At 54.3% G+C, this 16,188-nt stretch overlaps 4 protein-coding genes across 4 annotated transcripts; all 4 read right to left on the bottom strand.

Annotated features, from left to right (window-relative positions):
• Positions 1–295: 295 nt before the first annotated feature.
• M406DRAFT_349984 (uncharacterized protein) lies at positions 296–4,669 on the bottom strand (the record flags this gene model as incomplete). Its single annotated transcript, XM_040922518.1, has 3 exons — positions 296–384; positions 514–2,967; positions 3,067–4,669. 3 exons carry the CDS (start codon positions 4,667–4,669, stop codon positions 296–298), a joined length of 4,146 nt encoding a protein of 1,381 aa, XP_040779930.1.
• A 3,946-nt stretch (positions 4,670–8,615) lies between these two features.
• On the bottom strand, positions 8,616–9,366 carry M406DRAFT_355107 (uncharacterized protein; the record flags this gene model as incomplete). Its single annotated transcript, XM_040923083.1, has 2 exons — positions 9,347–9,366; positions 8,616–9,225 (listed from the first exon to the last, which is right to left on the bottom strand). A coding segment is annotated over exon 2 (324 nt), but the record flags the coding sequence as incomplete, so codon positions are not given.
• A 2,025-nt stretch (positions 9,367–11,391) lies between these two features.
• On the bottom strand, positions 11,392–14,193 carry M406DRAFT_287030 (uncharacterized protein; the record flags this gene model as incomplete). Its single annotated transcript, XM_040918706.1, has 1 exon — positions 11,392–14,193. One exon carries the CDS (start codon positions 14,191–14,193, stop codon positions 12,349–12,351), a length of 1,845 nt encoding a protein of 614 aa, XP_040779928.1. The 3' UTR covers positions 11,392–12,348.
• Positions 14,194–14,750: 557 nt separating this feature from the next.
• M406DRAFT_233672 (uncharacterized protein) lies at positions 14,751–15,561 on the bottom strand (the record flags this gene model as incomplete). Its single annotated transcript, XM_040915947.1, has 3 exons — positions 14,751–14,827; positions 14,861–15,370; positions 15,477–15,561. Coding segments are annotated over 3 exons (672 nt in total), but the record flags the coding sequence as incomplete, so codon positions are not given.
• Between the last annotated feature and the right edge of the window lie 627 nt (positions 15,562–16,188).

The raw sequence follows: 16,188 nt of genomic DNA, 5'->3' as shown, positions 1-16,188 counted from the left end.
GTAGAAGTTTTGCCAGAGGGACGGATTGGTAAAGCTCTCCTTGTACTATCCACAAACAACAGCGCATATTCACATACTCATTTATTTGCTTCATCTTCAATTTTTTTTTGATTGATTGATTTTCTCCTGAGGTCCTTCTGAAGACATGACAGAGAGCAAACTAGAAAAAGAAAATGCCATGCACGGCAAGTGGCTAAGTGTGATCATTCTCGTCACAAGCAAGTAAGTGAGCATGCCAATGATGCCATCCATGCCCACATGCATAATTCCTACTCCTTCGCCCGCTCGATGCGTTTCAGACCAGACTCTCGTAGTGATAATTTGACACTTTGAGCATACAAGGAAGCCATGCAGTCTTCCTCCTCCACCACCACCGGCGTAATTCTTTAATAAAAGTATATGTTGTATAAACAATACTAAGCAACCTTCTTCAAGAGTGACTCCGACCCACAACAGAAGAGGCAATAGCCAGCCCAGCAAAAAGCATCATGGCTGCCGGAAACCGAGACGCACCCATCTCCTCCTCCTCACCACCATCTGCCACAGCAATCTCTCCAACATCCCCATCGTCGGCCGCTGGCATGCTCTTATTGGGTTGCTCCTCCTTCCGTTTCTGCTCTTGCTTCTTTTTCGTCTTCTTCATCGTCGTCAGCTGCCTGTCCTCCTTCTTGCTCGACCTGTGTGTCTTCGTCGCGGGCATCATGGAGCTACTACTCTTTTTGTGCTTCACGAGGATGATCTTCCGCAGCGATGAGGAGGAGGGACTCTCGGTTGCCTCTGCGCGGGCCCCTTGCGCACAGGTATTTGCGGCTGCTGCTGCCTGTTTAGACTTGGTGTTCTTGATGATGATGCTGTGCTCGTGTTCTTCGGGCACAGCACCCACATCAACCTCGGTTGTTGTGGACGGCAGATCAAAGGCGTGCGTACCCGTCAGCGCGGTGCGGATACCGAGTTCCGCCCATCGAGACTCGTGGAGGCCAAGAAGACCCGCGGTAGGGGCACCAAGGTGCTTGGCAGAGGGCAGTCCATCATCATTGGCGTCGTCGGCCGCAGGAGAGGGCGTGATTGTATCGACAGAGTCAGTTGACTGTCGCCCGTTAGAGACGTAGTCCTCCCATGACGAGGAGGAAGATGAAAAGCTGGCCCTGCTAGGGCTTTGGCCAGCGGTATTGGCGGTAGCAGCAAGGCTGGTGAAGAGAGGCAGCGGAGGTAGGAGCTGCTGGACATTGTTCCCCATGCCGACATGTGTTGCGTAGGAGGGGTTTTGGTTGGATACTGATGTGGCGTTCCTGGCGGTCGGTGCCGAGAGTCGAGTTTTGGATACATCCACGGGCTTCCGATCTTCTGTCGGGACCGGGCTCGCGTGAATGTTTGCGAATTCGGGCTCCTGGGAAGACTCCTCGGTGCCTACGATATCCGTTCGAGCAAGGTCATTGGTGAGGGCTGCACTGGATGTGCATGTGGTGTCCGGCGGCTCCGGGTCTGTTCCCCGTGCCGGCCCACGTAGCGCAGCACTGGTGTCCAAGACAGGTGGTTCAACCTTATCAAAACCAAAGTCGAAGGCAGCATGTTCACCAATCTCGGAGGTGAGGATCTCGCTCGTATCCGAATCTGTCCGGGCATCCAGTCCCGCGTCCGAGAAGGGTATCTCCTGTTCAGTCTCGGGCCCATCGGACATCCCCACGGGCTGATCTGGCGCCATGGACACGGCCCCGTCCCCGATCGGGCCCGAGTGCTGAAATGTTGCAGGATTTTTGGTTTCACGGTCTTTGTCTTGCGTAGGAAAAGCAAAGTTGAACAGTGACAGCTTATGCCTAGTGGCTTCGTCCAGCGACTCTTGCTCCGTCATCATCGGCTTGTTTAAGGTCGCCGCCGCCAATGGGTCGACATCAGTAGCAGCGGTAACACTTGCGCCAATCATGATGTCTTCTTCATGGCTCTTGTGCGTCTCCTCCTTCTCCTCCTCCTCCTCCTCATCGCCAAGATCGTCCGTAGCCTCTACGCAATGGAGCAGCCAGCCTTCAGCAGGGAGGTCTTGTGGAGGCGGTCTCACTACACTATTGGCCCCGACTTGTCCTGCTGTCACTGGCTTCGGGCAGTCGGGCGCGACACCCTCATGCTCGCCTGAACTGGGTCCCAGTGGTGCAACCAATACCCGAGGAGAAGGCGGAGTGAGTTCTGGGGAGCTAAGCTCGCGTGGGGCCGCAGGGCCTTGAGGGAGCTCGGACTCGGTGGGTCCCCGCCGCATCATCTGGCGGTGAGCAAGAGGAGTCTCTTCGTCTCCGCTCGGCGACATGAGCGCTCTTGGGGTGTCCACCGGAGCCGAGTTCTTCGCCGTGGCACCGCTGGGTGTCACAGGTCGGGTGCTCGGAATCTCGTCGGATCGAGGCACAGCAGGTTTCACTTCCGTGAAGCGCTCGACCTCCGGGAAAGTTGTGCTACTCGGGGCCGAGGTTTCCACCACCATCCACGGTGCAGAGAGCTGAGAAGCGTTCGAGCCGCTTCTGAAGGGGATAATCCCATGAGCGAGAATGGGTGGAGAGCCTCGCCCAATATTTGGTGTAATGAGCATGCTCTGGCCTGGCGAGGACGTGTCACTTTCGGTGAGCGCTGGCATGGAAGAGTGTGTCGAGTTCGAGTCTGTATCACAATCCGACCTCGCTGACACTGAATAGACCTCAGCAGCAGGCTTCAGACCACCAACTACATGGCGGCCAGAGACTTCGTCGTCGTCGTGGTGCGCGCCAGCCTCATGTATGATAGTCGGTAACCTCAAGTGGATCGCCGACCCTAACTTCACGATGCCACGACGAGCCTGCTCCCGACTGTCGAAATTCTGCCGATCATTGGCAGCTGGATCCTGACTCGTGACGACAACAGCCGTGGCACGCTCACCACATTGTTCTTTCTCCTTGTATCTAGCAGGTACAAGCGGAAAGACTCTCGAAGACTTCCTGAGGGAAACTTCTGGAGGGGTTGTTGGGCAGGTTGCAGAGTGGGTCAGAGTTCCGGTTGAGGTCTGGTAAGAAAAATATGGCCCAGTGGGACGAGGAGTATATGGTTGACCCGGCGAGTAGCGAGGGCGCGTGTGGCGAGGTGGCTGTTCCGGTGTATACGGCCCGTTGGACATATTGTCGAGATCGCACGTGTCCTTGCAGATCACGTCCATGTCTCGTTGGATGCGTGTTTTCAGCCTCGCAATCAGCACGTGCTGCTGGTCCTGCTCCAAGGTGAGGCTCTCCGGCACGGGTGTCTGCTTGTGATCACGAGCGATGAGTGCTTTGTCCACGACGAGATGGCCGCGTGTATATGCGACCATTCGAACCGCAACATCATGCCCTCGAAGAACGTCTCTCACTCCCGTGCGTAAACGATCCAGCAGAGCCTCGATACTGTGCCGACTGTGCCTCTGCGTACCATCGACGGTGAAACGGGCGCAGTTCTTCGCATGCCAGCCATGACCTATCAGCTCGGCGATCCGGAAGTCGACATCAGGGAGCTTGTCCACCAGCTTGTCGGTCCTGTCTCTGGACTGTGCAAAGCAGTCCGAGATCTTGCTGACGAACTCATCACAGTCCTGGCCGTCTGGACATGTGAACAGTCTCAGTCGGCTCTTGATACCGCGATGCAGATGCTCATACATGGGTCCAAGGTTGTTGAACACACGAAGCTCGACGTCTAGGGCATTCTCGTCAAAGTGCTGACAGCCACTGTCCTGGAGGCTGTCGAATCTGTCGCAGTTCACATGTTGGACGTCGAAAGCGCTCTTCTTCTGGTCGAAAACACCCTGAACGGATTGATACGCCTGCCACAGCAGATCCTCGCTCAGGCCGAGGTTGAGGGGTGAGGGCTGCATGCTATCCACCTTCAACCTTCGTGCGATCTCGGGTTGGTGCCGTGCTGGGTTGTTGCTCTCGAGGGTGAGCTCCACCGAGTAGCCGGGCGGGAGCTCCCATGTCTGTGAGCGCTCCATGAAGAGTCCTCGCGGGATGCACCTGAGATCAAGTGGACCTGTGGGGGAAGGCCTGAAGGTTTCTGGTTTTCTAGGAGGAGGAGAATACTCGTCGTGAGCAGGCTCGTCTGGCCATTGAAACCCCTCGTCGTGGCGTCTCAGAAACAGGGCGATAATGCTATGAGTCGAGCGCGCCACGTCCATAGCTGAGGCGCTGGTGAGAGCATGCTTCTGGTAAGACTGGAACACCCTCTTAGCCCAGGTGCCAGAGTGTCCCAGCCGTTGAATGGTGAAGGTCAGCTCGAAGCGTGGTGACCTCGGTCCTCTATGAAGGCACTGTGTAGGGTTGAGGGCGTTTGGGTCCCTGCGGGTGATCAGCTCTTCGCTGCAGTGCTGAATCCTCCGCAGCAGGCCTCGACATATTCGATCCGTAGGGGTGAATGACTGCGAGCTGTAATAGGTTCTGTTGTAGACGGATTTGACGGCTGGGTCGTGAAAGTCGATGTGGACATGTATGGCAAGTGGTGCATCCCAAGCAATGCCAGCCTTTTCTTCTCGGACGGGCGACAACATGGCATCTGTGTCTGGTTTCATGTCGAGTATGTTGGACTGGATGAACAAGTTGCCAATATCGACCTCGTCAACGTAGCGAAACTGTCGACCCAAGGCTTGAGGCAGCGAGTCCGCGCCACGATGATGGAGGTCCCAGGCGGCCATCTTGGAATAATAGATGGATGGTATATGCTGGCACTTTGTCTTCTGAAACACCTTGGCCTCTCTTCGCGTTCAGACGAGCTGTGCCCTTGCTCCTTGTGTTTGGGGCGCCCCAAATTCATGCGACTACCTGCCACAGCAAAAGAAGGAGGGTGGGACAAGATCCAGGTTGGGCAACCAGATGAACGACGAGCCACTCATGGGCAATGACTTGAGGTGAACCAAAGAATTGCCATTTGCTCGATAAGTGAGAGGAGGGCAGGGCTGAAGGACGAAACAGTGAGTGGATAAACTCGCACAAATGAGGGTGCGAGAACGACGAGAGTGGTTTGTTATTGGACTGATGGAGGCGGCAGTGGGTGGGTGGGTGGATGGATGGAAGTACTGCGTAGTAGTAGTAATAGTAGTATTGGGAAGGCTGGTTGGTGTACACAGTAAATACGTCTGGTAAGTAAACAATACCCAAAACTAGGTATTCGATGCTGGTTGGAGGGGCGGGTGGTGGTGAGTTAAACCAAGACAGGGCAGGTCAGATTGTCTACTCTAGACGAGAGAGCTAACAAGCATCCCTGGAGGACATATAGAGAGAGGAGGGAAAAGAAAAAGAAAAGAAATAAATTTTTAAAAGGAGGTGATTGGAATGGAACAAGAAGTAAGGAACGACTGAGCCATATTGCAAGGCCTCGGCCAGGTCTTCTCTCTTTTTTTGCCTCACCTTGAGCAAACTGTCCAAGCTCCCCCGGCTACGCCTTCCACTTCAACCTGCAGCAGCCCTCCTCTTTTTTTTCTATTCTTCCAACTCTGCGCCTCATAGGATCAACCTGGGGAACATCATACGTGGGGCCCATCCAGGCGTTCGGGACAGGTCGGAAAAGCGAAAACTGGAGCTACAAGAGGCCCACGTCCTCGTACCCATCTTGAGAAGGGGTTGGATGAAGGAAAAGGTGGGATGACGGACGGCCCGCGCAGAAACCATTCCTGCGGCCTGTCGGAGGGCGCTTCGTGGCATGACACGCACCAATCTAAGCCTTGGGATCGATCTTGCTTCGGACCTCACGAAAGTGGAAGAAAAAAAAACAGGGAATCCCCAAGCATGCATGGTCTGCAGTAACCAGCAAAGCAGAGCAACAAGTCGACGAGAGCGAGAGAGAGATAACGAGAGAGAGAGAGAGAGAAAGAGGACTAACCGGATTGGGTACTGCTGCTTCAGGGCCGGAGCTCTCTCGTCGCCCACCGGGCCACGTTGTTCACCTTGAAGTCCACAATTCTCTTTCCAATCCGGCTTCTCCCCTTCGACAAGCCGTCTCTGCTGGCTCCAACGACCTGCGTCACAGTGGGGAGCCGCAGCTGCAGGCACTGACTGACTGTTCTCGACCCAGAAGTGCTATAGATAGGCTCCACCTCGGTTCGCGCTGCAGATGCCAGCGAGGACGCCGTGCGCCGTGTCACCATGGCAGTGGCAGATGAGAAAGCTCCTGCTTTGCATATTGCATGGGGTTGTGTGTGTTTGGCACGCATAGTCTCGGGTCTTGAAGGGGAAACATCCCAGGCGCGTATGTCTAGCGGCACCTGGCACGCTTAGGTATTATGCCAATGGTACTTCTTCCCCTCCCTGAGACACACACACACACACACACACGGCTTGTTGGCCGGGAGAGCTGATCTTCGTGCCCCCAACGTTGCTTGACCAACTGGACAGACCCGTCTGGACCCTGTTACGGCCTGGCAACCTTACATACGCGCCGTATCCTACATGCAGTCAAGACCACTCATTTAGGGGCGAGCAGACCGGTTTGCTGGCATTTGGCTGTTCGAGCCCGACCAGCAAACTTGTCCACTGGTCATCCATATCTGCCCTCGCTGCAACGACACCCAAATGGTCTTTCTTTCTTTAGGTCCCTTAGCAATGTGGGGGGAAAAGAGAGAGCAAGGACGAGGGGTCCTCATTACTGGCCGGGAATCCGGGGGCGGGTCTCAAGAATTCCGCCAAGGGACGACCCCCAAGCCTTGTGAAAAACACACCACTTGGGATTACTTTGGGCTGACCTCTTCAGGGTCGGTTGCCATTCCTGTCCCCAGTGGAGTGATCACCATCTCGCGATCGAGAATTGGAAATCTCGGGGTGCCGGAAAACAGGAAGAGGAGAAAACAAAAAACCCCTCATTTCAGGCTGCGTTTCCTGCTCTCTGTGCTCATTTGCCCATGGATCCCAATTGTCAGGCCATCGCCATGTTTTTTATCCTGTTCTTTTCTTAGCTTCGTCCCCGGCCGATGCAGGCCATCTCCCAGTCCCTCCCAGATCGGGGGCAAGATCTCGTAAAAGCAAAAGATGGGACGATTCGGCGACTAATCACAGCGCCACATGCGATGATCAACCTCCAGCTGCTGACGCTTTATGTTTCTGAACGACTCATTCTGTCGAACTAAAAGAAGGAAGGGGGGAAACAAAATTCAACCGCCGAGAAGTCAGGGTCAGTCCTGGGTCAGCGCTTCTCGCTTGTGCCTTGGTCTATGCCGACCTCGGTGTGCGCCTGGATAATCATCTGACGACTTGAGCATGTAGTGACTCTGATTTGTGGTACGACGTGATATTGCGTGTAAGCCTCCTCCTGCTTCCAACAATGTCAGGTTTAGGAATGAGAGTTTCGTATGTAAAGCTTGTAATAATTCTGCCCGAGGTACAACAGCCTGGTTGCTGGGGCGATCGAAGTGTCTTGCACTATGAATGAATTGAACCCGATCGCCTTCCTGGCACGCTGCCGTAATTGAGTCCTTGGCTGATGCAGTAGATACGAGCATGGCCATTGCTTTAACACATTATCTACGTGGATTCTTGCATTTTGATATCCCAGGACTAATGTGTATAATCATGATTATGAAGTCTTGGCTCAAGTACGTTCCGACTCAATGCCTACATTCTCCGGTATGCTCAACTGCGTAAGTACGCGTATGCATAGTAGAAATCACAGCCGCAACCTTTCAATCTCATCCTCTCACCAAATTTTTCAAATTGAAATCGTGGATCTTGAGCTGGGGGCTTTCTTCCACTGATTTACGCCGATCTTGGTAAGGAATCTGGTGGATTTCTGATGAACCCGAGGAAAGGGAACTCTTGCAGAGTGGATATCGATACATATATAATATACGTAAATATACATATACACTCCACACGCTACGCAGCCGCCTTGCTCCTGACGAGACGCAAGAAGATGAAAGCACCATCTCGTCATGATCATAATCGTGGCCACCACCTAGCGAGGTTGAACATCTCGAAGTATGCACCGCTGTCCTGGTTATGGAACATACTGATAGCATGCCTAGGACAGGCTCAGAAGGTTGATTCAGCTGTGGACTGCGCTTTACTCCATTCAATCACACGCGGATGAGCCACGACCTTTCGAGCATCGAAACCGAGCACCTGGAGCCCGCTTAAGGTGGCCGCACGAGACAGCGCGACATAGCTCTGACCTGTTTGACGTTGTGAATAAAAAGGAAGAAAAATGTTGGTTCGAGCCAGAACTTTTTATCTTTTGATGTATGAGGCAGGGGTTCAGGGAGGACGTACCTTTCTCAAAAACCTTGTTGAGGTCGACTTTTACACGCTGGATGGTCTGGCCTTGGGCTTTGTGGATGGACATGGCCCAGGCTAAGACGAGAGGGATCTGAAATCGCATGTAATGAGAAGTCGTGTTCCGTCGAAAGAGAGAAGCCCTTTCGGGGAGAGGATGTGTTCACTCACCTGCACACGTCTTGCAAGCAGATTGCCATCCGCATTCTCTGTTCGAAACTCCTCCCGGCCCACCAACAATGTCTCTCTCCCCTTGAACGTCTCAAACTCGACAAGAGGCAACAATTCCTGGTCACCACTCCTGTCGTCATCGTTGTTGCTGTAATTCTTCTTCTTGCCCTGCGAGGTCGCAGCCGGGTCCCCACAGAATCCCACCACCCTCCCCACCGTCCCATTCACAAGCGTCTCGCTGACGTTCTTCACAAGCATCACCTGCGCATCGCGCTTCACCTCCAGCACCGCCACGGCCGTCATACTATCCAGCAGCCTCCGCCGCTTCTCCGGCGCCGCCTGGCCCGCGTCCCGGGCCGTGAACCTGAACACGGGCCCAGCCAGGTGCGCCATGCGCGCGGCGTTGGCGCGGTCCACCTCGGCGCGCAGCGGGAAGAGCTCCGTGGGCTGGAGCTGGCCATCGGCTTGAGAGAGGGGCCGGGAGAGGGACTTGAGGGTGTTTGCGGCGGTGGGGTGGATTTCGCCCCTGCGCATGGCGTTGAGGAGGGTGATGAAGTCTGCGTGTGGGTTTTTGGTTTAGCGATGCGCCCACCGTTCATGACTTGTCCAGACATAAGTATAGCAGAGGGGAAAAGGGGGATAGAAGGAAAAGTTCATTGTCAACAATGTTCTTACCGCTGTCTTTCTGACGAAAGACCTGGGTCAGGGTTATGGTCCGCTCGATACACTCTTTCCACGCCGAGCTCTGAAAGGCGAAACAGACTTCTTTGCCGGCCGGTGTGACTGGAGGAAGCTGGAAGAAGTCGCCCGTGACGACAAGCTATTATTTCATTACGTAGCCATTTAGCAAAGCTGTCTTTCTGCACAAAACAGCAATTAAAAGGAACAAGATGAAGAGCGTTCATGGTGAATGGGCCTGATATTTTGTCATCACAACTTACCTGGATGCCTCCAAACGGCTGACTTGACTTGCGCAGCTCCTTCGCAAGGGCAGCCAAGGTATCCAACAACTGTCCGTCCACCATGGACACTGATGATCAGGGGAACTTGTCAGACAATACATATATAGATCATCTGGCAGAGAAATCACCACAGGTCATCACTCCTCAACGGGGGAGCCGCGCGAACATTCGGACCTACCTTCATCAATGACAAGCACCCTAACAGCCTTCCAGCGCCGATGAGCCGGCCTACACGTCTTGATGAAGCTGATGAGCTTGCCGATATCATGCATGCCAGGTGTGACGGCGCCCCAGGCATGGATAGTAGTCCCTTTTGACAATATGGGGGGGGGAAAAGTAAGCCCACCATGTCTGAGCAAAAGGTTGCAGGACACCCAAGGGTTTTGCTCCTCGGCCCCCTCCCCTCCTTTGAACATACCTCCGATGTTCTGCGCCGCAATTCCAGTGCTCGCGCATACAGCCAGGCACTCTGGCCTCCTGGCATACTTGTTTCTAAGAGCGCAAACGATAGCCCTCAAGAGTAGCGATTTGCCTGTGCCTGCATGTTTTGGTCTCTCAACACACATATCCCCCTTCTCTCTTTCTCCCACATGTATAAAAAATAATAATAATGAAAAATAGGTCATCAAAAACGCACCAGCCGAGCCAGTAAAGAAGACACACCTGCCCTCGTCCACGACCATCTCTAGGACCGCCCTCTGCTCATGGCTGAGCGAAGGATCCAAGGCTGCGTCACGCGCATAATTCTGACCAGCCAGCACTTTCCTTCCAGTCACCAGTGAGGAAACCGAGGACGAGGTCACGTCGTTGTTGGAGGCAGCCCTGTTGGTGGCCGCATCTAGTTGGCCTAGCGCTGGTGGGCCGGACCGCGCCTCGTCTGGCTGGGTTCCCCGTCGTCTCGGCGCAAAGAACGCGTCCAGGCGAGGCTGTTTGGTTGGTGGTTGTGTGTGCTTGGCTCCGGTCTGCGTTGACGCCTTGCGCTTGATCGTTGTGGTCATTGTGAGGAGAGAAAAGGTGAGGGGTCTGCAAGTGGGAACAAAGAGACTCCAAGCCACAAAAAGGAGGGAGGTTGGAAGGGGTCGTGTTTACGAGAGGCCCACTGGAGGAGCCTCTCTCATCTGAAGAGCGTGTCGTCCCAACACTGGGAGTGGAGCCCACAGCACAAGGGTTAGGGTGTCCACCGTTGAGGAACAAGTGGAAAAAGGACAAGGACAAAGGCAAAGGAAGAGAAAGAGAGGGGAAAATACGAGAGAGGGATAAAAAACAATGCTGGAAGCCGCAGCAAGGCAAGCAAGCATGTAGTAAAAATGCTGAAACATGTGAAAAGAAAGAAATGTACGGAGGCTTATGTCTGTCTACTCCCAAGATACCAGGGTATGTATGCTCACATGCAGTACCACTCCTCACAATGCTACAAAGGCTCTCTCTCTCTCTCTCTCTGTATAGACTCGCGAGGCCTCAGAGAGCATAATCTGGGGGCTATGAAGGTGTGAAACATCGTTGAATCGTCTGATAATCTTAGGAGTCCTTCCAATGAGCAAAAGTCCCAAACATTTAGTATCTATCCCCTTCAGAATTGGAAAATTGTGGCCCTGAGTCTTGTCTGCCCTGCCTGCTGGTAAGCGCCGGCCCCCCCGCCTTTCCTCCCCACCCTGGCACGTTGTTGGCGATGGCTTGGTTGATGGGTGCCTGCAGCATCTTGTGTTCAATGCAGTATGTGCTTCTTGTTGACCTCTTCCAGGGCTTGCACTGCCCATCTAGAGACAAGGGGGGATAATGCAGCTTTGAGAGGGGTTGTTCCCTCTTCGGTGCGTAACGTGGATGTCTTCGCCTCTTCCAACTTCCTTGTCCAGCGCCGTAATACGGCCGTTCAGAGTGGTCAATGTCTGGAAACTCATATTTTCGGTTGGTCTTGGTTTCTTTAGGCAGGATTTTGCCTCTTTTCTTTTCTTATATATCCTCGGGTGCCTGCAATAGCGAAAATTGAGTTTTGATGCATTAACCACTCTGAACGACCATACCATGAATAGTAATGAAATCTCCACAAAGCAGGCTGGAGATATTTGAGATTTAAATTATCGATTTCCCTTCCGCTGTTGCCCTCTGATTGAACGGATCTTCATCACTACCCCTATCCCCCTCCCCCAAGCTTTCATCAAACACAGGACCAGAACAAGTGCAACCATGCCGCGCCGTCGAAACGCAGAGCCTCACAGCAACAACGCCGCCAAGACCAAAGGCAAGGCCAAGAAGAAAGCCATCGTCAAGGACTGGGAGGTCTATATCATCGACGACACACTCGAGTCAAACTGGGAGCGGTTCCTTCACGACCTTGGCCTGGGTGACTTCAAGAGCAAGACGCAGTGCAAAAAGGTGAGTGGCTTTGTGGTACACCCGGATTCTCAAACAGAGAGGAAAAGGACAGCTTTTCGAGGCCGATGCTGACCCGTTCCTTATTTTTTTTTTCCAATCATGTGAAATAGGCCCTCAAGAAAGTATGGGTTAACATACACGATTTTCTGGCGGCCGTCAAGCAGCGTAATGCTGTAGCCGAGTTGATGACCGACGAGCAGGCGCGCGAGGCAGTGTTGGCGGAGCCCGTGAACGTGGAATTCTTTAGGACTCAACGGGCACTGGCGGAGTACACGGTGAGAACCAAGAAGGTCTTTCCACGCCAGCATATCACGGACGAGAGTCCTCTCAAGTTGCTGCTAGCGAGGATCCTGTAATCTTGAAAGGAGGCAAGGCCGAGGGAGTTGCAAGTGAAGAGTTGAACGGCGGTTTCGCATCCTGTGGAGATTGGTGTGGGAAGACGGGTCCATGGATGAATGAGAGGGCGCAACGATGATGAGATGGAGAGATAATAGAAGGGTATCCGTGTAGTTTTTGTAAGAGATATGTTGCATTTCCTTCTTGACGACCGCGCATGTCCTGCCACACGGCAAATGATAAAGGAAAAGACCTCACGATTCCTCCGTCTCTTAGGGCCTGATCTCCCATAACCGCACCTTGCCAATATCATTGCCCACCGAAAGCATCATCTCCGCTTCCCTCCCGCTTCCAAAAGCCACAGCCGTCACGCGCCCCAGCGGTGTCTTCTCCGTCGGCCAGTTCCTGTACACCGTGCAGCTCGGCAGGTGTACAAGCTTGAGTGCGTCCTTCTTGTGCTGGCTCGCGAACGCGAGCAGCTGGCCATCGCCGCTGAAGGTCGTCGTGGTGATGGGTGTTGTAAGCTGCTCACAGCGGCGGGTGGGCTCGGGCAGCGCCTTGATCTCGAGACTGCCATCGTCGTTGGTCTTTTCGACAAGGTCATTCCGGTCGTAAATATTCAGCACACCACTGCTCGAGCCCATCGCCACCCAGCGGTCCCCACCCAGGCCCTCCGGCCCGCCTCTCCCGCCTAGAGCCATCGCGGTCCCGCCCACGGATCCCTCATCCCTCCAGAGTCCGACGGTCCGCTTTGTCGCCAGCGACCATTCTGCGACCTGACCATCACGCCCCAGAATTGTGATCCCTTCCCCATTTCTCCACCAGGAGAAATCCGCTATGCCGCCCCTGCTGTCGAGCCTCGCCTGTGCGACCCACTGCATACTACTGACGGACACGATGTTCAGCATGCCGCCACCCTTGCGGCTCGTCGCGATGAGCGCCATGTGCCGCCCATCAGGCGCAAGCCGGAAGCGCTCCATGGTGCGCTGCTCGTGCTGGTGACCCTGAATCTTGGTGACCTTCTTGACCAGACCGGTAGACAGATTCCAGCTGTGGAAGAAGCGCCGCCGCCCCGCAAAAATAATCTCCTCGCCGTTAGGGTGCAGGAAGGCGGACCGCCGAACAGGCACAGACTTGACCTGCACCGAGGTGAGTTGCGGGTTGGGCGTGGGGTGCGCCCCGGGGCTGACATGGTGGAGGTACAGGATGGATGCAGTAGAGCTGGAGAGGAGCACAGGGTGTTGAGGGTGGAAGGACAGCGACTCCACGGGCCCGCGATGGGTGTCGGGGATGTCGCGCGTTCGCTGGATGTCGAGGACCTCTGGGCGGAGCTTGCGCTTCTTGCGGCGCCCGCCACTGCCATCGAGGGCGCTAGCATCGCGAAGGAATCTCTCCAGCGGCAGGGCAGACATGTTGTCGTCGTCGGCATCATCCCCGCTGAGTTCCGAGCCGCTGGCAGATCCGGAAGCGGACGAGGCAGCCGAGGACCGTCTCCTCCGCTTCTTCTTGCCGTCTGCAGCTGCTTCTCTGGCCCAGGCTGGAAGCGGGTTAAGTCGAAGGTACTGCTGCCGCAGCCGCCTGGTGTACTCGGCCCCACTGACAAGATCGTCCGCCTCGGTCTCGCGCAGCTTCCGCAGCTGCTTCACGCCGGCAAGCGACACGGTCAGTCTTTCGTCGTCACTGTCTGCCCACGCTGGCTGAGGACCAGCCCTCTTCTTCTCGTCCTCGTCGCCGTGCGGGACAGGAGCTGCTGTAAGCTGCTTTTCACCAGTACTTCCCGAGCCAACATCCAGCATGAACAGGGCGGAGTCGTCGAGGTCCTCCAGACTAGGTGCCCCCGTGACCGCAAGAGCGCCATCATCGAGTCGCAGATTTCTCAACCCATCCTCCTCATCCGAGTCCGTGGTGTCTTTGAACAGATTGGCGCGAAACCCGGCCTTGTTGCCGAGTACCAGCCGCTCGAGCTCTTCTTCATCTGAGTCCTTCTCGTCAACGTTCATGCGACTTGCGCCTCTCGCCTGCGCATGCTCCTCTTCATTTTCGGCCTCTGAGAACTCATGATCACTTTCATCTGAAGAAGTGTCGTCAGACAGTGGCTTTTGAGCTTTTCGCGACATTATGAAGATCCAATGTCTTCTTAATGTTGTTGTGTTTGTTGCTAGAAAGTAGGGAGAGGATTGGGCAGGGCGGACATGTCGAAAAGAGAATTGATATGAGATTTTCCAGGGTTCAGAAATTTTAGACCTGGTCGCGCCTACTTACACAGCAGCCTTGTAGTAATTAGTGGGGAAAGGTTCAGGGAGCGCGCTATTGGGTTTGGTGGCCCCACATTTATGTACTGACTGAGATGCGACTGTACTTGGCATAGCCCGCGCCTTTCGGAATCTCTTCACTACCTGCCACAGAGAATTTGCTGTTTTCTTTATTGTAAGCTTGCTTATGATCTTGACCGTGGTGTAGTCAAACTGATCATGCTGCTTTAACAACTATCGGTTGCCAATATCCAAAAGATGAAGATCTGAGAGAACCGTACTTTGAAGATTAAAAAGTATTGTTGGGCCAATTATCAAAACTTCAATGCCACCACCTCAACCGTTGTACATAAATCGAGTTGACTACCGGGTATCGCACACATACATGTATATCTCTGGGCCAAAAGAGCTGGCTCAACAGGCTACAGTATTAGAGCCATGACAAGAGCAAGCGCGCATAGCCACTGCGCACCGCTCTTCCAGGTCACCATGCCCGCACCTCCTAGGCCCTGCCCACTCGAACCTGTCGTACTGTTGAGCTTGACCTGCACAATCTGCGAGTCTCCTGGGGCAAACAAGATGCCCACGCTGTTGGCAGCCGAGGCGTTGATCTGGTCGGGCGTCATGAGTGGATTGTTCAGCGAGTCGCAGTCCGGGCGCGCCGTCGAGTTGTCGATGCTGTTGGTCACGGAGATGGGCAGGTCAAAGACAGTGTAATGGTCGGTACCGTTGAGACGGAAGTTTTGCCGGATAGAGATGTTGTAGATGCCGCGGTCACTGTCGGTCGAGGTGGGCTGGCCATCGCCAGCGAGACACGAGGGCCATGTCCACTGCACGTGCTTGACAGTGCTGCCGGGCTCAGACGGCATGATGGGCGGGTAGGTCCCGTTCGCGAGGGTCCCGTTGGACACGGTAAAGTTCCGGCCTGTGTCGTAGCTGAACATGAAGATTGTGATGTTATGGATCAGGCTGGGACTGTCTGGTGCTGTGTCCAGAGGCAGGACGCCGTCGGCGCTCACATCGAGAGCTACCTCGATGGTTGCTGGGGAGTTGATGTCAGCCAAGTGGGTGGTCTGTGTGAGACCTCAAAACCAGTGGGTAGCGTCAAATTCTGGAAGAGAGGAGAGAAAAAAGAGAGAAAGACATACATCCTCCCTCTGGCGTGCCCGGTTGAGGGGAGTCCACGATGGCGAAGCCCGGTGTGTAGATTTGTCCATTGGACTCTGTGAAGTTCTGGCCCAGGCCCTGGCTAATCAAGAGAGGCAGCAACGCCGTGGAGAACAACCGTGACATCATCATCCCGGTCGGTGAAGATGATGATCAAGATGATGGGGTGAGAGCAACACAGATGAAGGGCAGGCCGGAGTTGCCAGCTATTTCAGACCGAACGTTGCCAAGAAACGAAACGTAACTACTATGAGGTTACTGAAAACGTGCTGGAGGGCAAGAGGATCTGGTCTGATGAGATCTTAAAAGACATCAGGCTGGAGATGAGACGAAAGCAAAATAACTCTGACAGCACTCGAGAATTCTCCCGAGACGGGGGGGCCCTTCTAGAATTAATGAGGAAAGCCCAACGACACACACTATCTGTCTCTCCCTCTCTGGACGAACGAACAAGCTTAAAATTTCCGTTGCAGGGGTATTCATCTGCGACATGATCCATCGTCTTATGGGCTCAAGTCAAGGACTGCTCAAGTCGACTGAACCCTGGCTCGGATATCACTGAGAGGCGATCCCGTGCACCACCAATCAATCTTGTCACCCTTCAACGGGACGACGTAAACCGGGTGGAAAAACATGGTTGAGTAAGTGAAGCCAGTTGATCATAACAGTAAGCATCGGTAATTGTTACTACAA

Source organism: Cryphonectria parasitica (assembly GCF_011745365.1).
Source record: "Cryphonectria parasitica EP155 unplaced genomic scaffold M406scaffold_2, whole genome shotgun sequence".
NCBI classification, from domain to species: Eukaryota; Fungi; Ascomycota; class Sordariomycetes; order Diaporthales; family Cryphonectriaceae; genus Cryphonectria; species Cryphonectria parasitica.
This window is presented reverse-complemented; position numbering and strand designations above follow the sequence as displayed.